The sequence below is a fragment of the Oreochromis aureus genome, linkage group 19 (genome assembly GCF_013358895.1).
Source record: "Oreochromis aureus strain Israel breed Guangdong linkage group 19, ZZ_aureus, whole genome shotgun sequence".
NCBI lineage: Eukaryota > Metazoa > Chordata > Actinopteri > Cichliformes > Cichlidae > Oreochromis > Oreochromis aureus.
Window position 1 is genome coordinate 18463120 of NC_052960.1, and position 4870 is coordinate 18467989.

A 4870-nucleotide genomic window follows, 5' to 3' on the forward strand; every position below is an offset into this window, starting at 1 on the left:
TGGGTAGACCGCTATTTGTGAAATATCCTTTTTTATCCCGGGCGTGTTTTCTTCCATCGTTGCAAGCAATAACATTACACAGTCCCACCAGCAGGTGTCTCCGTAGACCACAGTTCAGGTGGAACTCAGCCAGTTAGTATATCGGTCAGTAAGGCAAATGGGCGGGTGTGCGAGCAAGAGAGGTGATTGGTCGCACCCCCAGCAGTTCCTGTTCCTCACTGTGTGATTGGAAGGGGTGGACTGTTACTAGGTATGGGACCACTGCTTATGAAACTACGTGTGTGTGAGAGAGAAAGCGCCATCACAAAGCGACAGTACAGCTTGTTTTTTTGTTTATGATTCATAAAAAATAAAGTTCTAACAGTTTCTCGGAGCTATGCACGAAAAAAGGTCAGGCATGTGACTTTATTCGGAACACCAGTCCACATATGCTAAATACACCAGGGACATTATAATTAACTTAGTAGAGTATTATGCAAGAGCTGTAACTCGTGCCCTCCTTGCTTCCATGTGACAGATCTGAATGTGCTCAAATATGCTTCTAATGAACTCCAGTACAGAACAACCAACTTGCCTGTCTGTTCTGACTCATCTGGCTCTGTCTCTGAGTTAATGAACAGGACGTGATGTCCCCAGATGGATTCGCCAAAAGAGCTTTTATAACACCCAGAAAAAACAGAAAAAAAAATCATTCAACCAGCAGGAAGCTACCCACAGGCCAGTCAGCACATTTGAAAGAACATGAGTGAGCTTCAGCTGACCAAAGAGGGCGGTGGTGGTGGTGGGAGTCAGCGTGACACACATGCTCACAGGATGTGGGCAGGCACCACTTTTGTGTATTTGTGCATGAGTTGACTGGGAAAGATTGCTGACTTCATCTTGATCCCACACACGATTTCTTTCATTTTTAGAATAAGGGAAAGGTCACAAGACTCATGATCACGACTCATTTACCCTTGTTTTTATTACAAATATGTATTAAATAATATGAAAAGGTAGGGAGATACAATCAAGGTATAATTATGGTACTGATGATTACTATTCATATGTACATTTCTTTTCAACCCCCCCCCCCAAAAAAAATAAAAAAAAATTAACAAATTAATTTCATAGTACAACAAACAACACATTCACATACACGTACATGGATATCAACACAAACAAAGGAGAGGTGCAGAAGGTGAAATGTATAAGACAAAACTTCATACAAAGGCTTTGGCAAGAGTGCATACATATCATCAATTATATAAACAAAGAATCTTTTAGAGAAAATATGTGTACAAATAAGCAGTAGAGCAGGAAGAGAGTCCAGTGCATGATTTCTTTTTCATTCCCATGATTCAAAAGAACAGCAGTCCCATGTGCTTGACTGCTTCCTGTGTGTCCCTCTGGTATCTTGGGAGTGGGTCGGGTGGCAGGTTGTTCATTGTTTACTTTGAGCCAACAGGTACCAGCATGCTTAGCGTTGCAATGCCAGATTTTGAGGGAGGGATTTTTCCAGCAGCCATTTTGTTCAAACTCCTGACGTCAGCCTGCCAGGAAGGAATTTTCTTTGTGGTCATGTGGCGGCGGGCGTGTTTGGTCAGGTGATCGCTGCGCATGAACCGCCGGTCACACACGGGACACACAAACTTCTTCTCGCCAGTGTGCGTACGCCTGTGACGGGAGAGCTCGTCAGAGCGGGCGAACCTCTTATCACACCCGTCCCAGCTGCAGCTGAAGGGCTTCTCACCTAAGGGAGGACCAAGTGAAGAAAACAAGTGAGTCACATTGTAGTCATAAAAACTTGACACATAACTGAGTTTGGCTTACACTAAAACAATGAGCTCACTCTCTTTCCCGACAAGAATAACAAGGTCGGAGAAGGAATGTTTTACAAACAGGATGCAACACTCATCATCGACAGGCACATTTTCATTCCACATTCTCACAAGCAACTCTGAAGGCAGTAAACCCCCCACCTGTGTGTGTTCGAAGATGAGCTTTGAGGTGTGAGCTCTTGAAGTATGTCTTCCTGCAGCCTGGGAAGTTGCAGACATAGTTCCTCCTGCGGGAAAAATCCATCTTTGTGGCTGTGGTGCTGCTGCTGGGTCCTGTTGACACGTACACAGGGGCTGGGGCCAGAGGTAGTAGCTTGGTGTTGCCCAGGGTCATGACAGTCTGAGGGCAGTGGGGGGCCTGAGAGACGGATGACTGAGGGAGGACCAGCATCACTGTGCCTTGGGGCACTGAGGAGCCCACAATCAGGGACTGCTGGACAGGGGGGTTGTTAGCTGAGGTGGGTTGGGGGAGGATGGGTGTGGCGGCAGTCCGAATGCCAGAATTGGATGTCCGAACCGCACTGGGGATGAAGGCTGAGATTATACCCGATTGGCTGCTGACAGGGAACATCTGGCAGATGATTTGAGGGCTTGCAACTGGAGGAGGGGACACAGTTGTGGGAACAGGGGGAGAGGGTGGGCTATTTTGCGGTTGGCTGTTGACAGGAGTTAGGGTGGGGACATTGTCCAAACAGGATTTGGGGGGACTGGGTGGCTGCTCTGTTTTTGAAGGTATGAGAGAAGCAGGAGGGGATGGAGGTGTGGTTATCTGCTCTGTGTTTGTGATGCACTGCTGCTCCCGCTGCTGGGAGACCATTGTAGTAGCTGTTGCCAAGTCCCTAGCTTTCTCTGGATTGGGGGCCACTGGAATGTGGTGCTGGCAGAGGGTTCTGTCCGCAGTGTGGCGGATCACACTTGTCGCCATTGCTCTGCAGGGCTGTGTGAGGGGGAGAGAGGGGGTCTTTTCAGCAACGGTTGCCAGGACAGGTTGCTGAGTGGATGCGACCGAGCCAGAACCTGACTGCGACGCAGTGCCTGATGATGTTTCAACAAAGCTGGGACTGTGGGGCGGGGTCATACACTGCAAAGAGACAGTCAGAGAGTTAAAAAGTGCATCTACTGTCTCTAGTTGCATAAGAACCTACATTTGCAGTGATAAGCATCACAGGTGGCAAGCAGATAAGACATAAGAATAACCATCATAATGAGCTATAAAACAGTGATTTTTATGACCCTGCCTCTGCAAGAAGGAACTCTGCCTGAGGGTCAAACACCTTACTGTAACAAGGTTAAATGGCCTGTATTTTGTATAGTGCTTTACTAGTCCCTAAGGACCCCAAAGCGCTTTTTCTTGTTCTAGAAATTGTCAGCTGCCCCAACCTCATATCAGTAACACATATGCATCACAAGGTCAAACCTTTCAGTCCTTTTAGTTAAAACTATGATGAAGAAATGCTGCAGTAGTGGTGCCCATATGTTGGTGCTATATGATATATGTCTTACCAGGGAGGAGAAGGACACAAAGTCCTTTGGGGGGTCTGGAAGTTCTGATGGTGGGAGGGAGTCACCGGAGTCTGAAGCTGGGGTTAGGGGTCTTGGTTTGCAGGTCTTTGGCTTTGGCTTTTTGCGGTTATAGAAAAGATCTGTGCCCCAACAGCTCATGCACACCAGAGCCTCCGCTGCTTCCAGGTCAGTGTACTCCAGACCAGAGCAGTCGAAACCCAATCCACTAGAGTCAGAGTGCTCGCTGTCATGCCTCCTTCTCTTTACATTAACCTCACAGGCATCCATATACTCAGTCTGGGGGGGGGTGAAATTAAATTACATTTGTGTATTCAGGTCACTGACAACGCACGCACAAACACACAAAGCTACTTTCCCCGCCTATTCCACATTATGTTTATTCAACTTTTCTCCGATCGCGCTGAGTAGGAGACATTTTTTTATTCTATGAACCCGAATGGAACAAAAAAAAAAAAATTCTATTTCCAGTTATCATCTGCTCAGTCACTCTTCCTGTATCTGAAGTTCCCGGGCCAAACTCTGCACCGCTGCCAATAAGGGAGCGGGGGGTGCTGGTGACTACACCCCACCCCATGCACTGCCTCTGGCCCAAAGCCAGGACACCTCCCATTACCAAATATAGACCAAACAGTGACGTGCTGCCGAGATGAGCCATGTGAAATCCCCATAAAGCGGGTTTGCATCAGGAAGTAGGCTTGTCACGTTCCAACTTTTATTATATATTTTTAACAGTAAACAAAGCATATTAGTGCTTCTCCACAGAAATACACCCGGACTAAAAAAAATTGACAGCGACAGAGTTCCGCATGTCGTTGCGTGATATTTTTATTTATCTTATTTTATTTAAGGTTGAATAAAATGCTAAAAAATAGTGCTCATGTTAAATATGTTTTTTGTAGCACTATTGCAAAGTTAATTAGACAAAAAAATATAATTGATATACTTTTAAATAAATGTCAAATTAAGCTTATATTTATGCAAGTGCTGAAATGTCAAAGTAAACAAGTGGACGTTAAAAGGATTGAAGTGAAAACAAACAAACAAAAAAAATGTTGCGTAAAGCTAAAGTGACAGTTTAATAAAATTGTCTTACCTCGAGTGAGTCCATTTCGTTGAATTTTCGCGATGGCATTGAGGAATAAAATATTTAGATATCGCGTTTTTGTTTTTGAAGCCAGTTTAGAACAAAGAGACGGCGGTTGCCAGAGCTGCTGCCTGTTCCGATAGGGTTGAGGTCGTCTTTTCTCTGACTGGCTCCCTTTTCTCTCAGCTGTGTGTGTAAAACGTGGGGGGGGTGGGGGGTAGCAAGGAGGAGGGGGAAGGGGAAAAAAAAGAATAACAAAACTCACAACACGCAAAGGCGGGTGGCAACACTCCACCAATCGCGAGCGTGCGTGTGAAGAGCTTCAGCCAATGGGAGAGCAAAAAGCGCGTGAACAGTGCGTGCTCGCTGGGCGGTTGGAGGAAACAGGGTGCGTGGTCGTTGGTGGGCGTGGTCACAGAAGTCAGCAGTGTCAGGGTAAACC

General features: G+C 46.2%; 1 protein-coding gene across 1 annotated transcript; it reads right to left on the minus strand.

The window, feature by feature from the left end:
• Window positions 1-939: 939 nt before the first annotated feature.
• On the minus strand, window positions 940-4614 carry LOC116334732 (Krueppel-like factor 11). The gene is made up of 4 exons (XM_031758252.2): window positions 4438-4614; window positions 3324-3620; window positions 1962-2901; window positions 940-1732 (listed from the first exon to the last, which is right to left on the minus strand). The coding sequence occupies exons 1-4, from the start codon at window positions 4474-4476 to the stop codon at window positions 1431-1433; spliced, it is 1578 nt and encodes a 525-aa protein (XP_031614112.1). The 5' UTR covers window positions 4477-4614; the 3' UTR covers window positions 940-1430.
• Window positions 4615-4870: the final 256 nt, after the last annotated feature.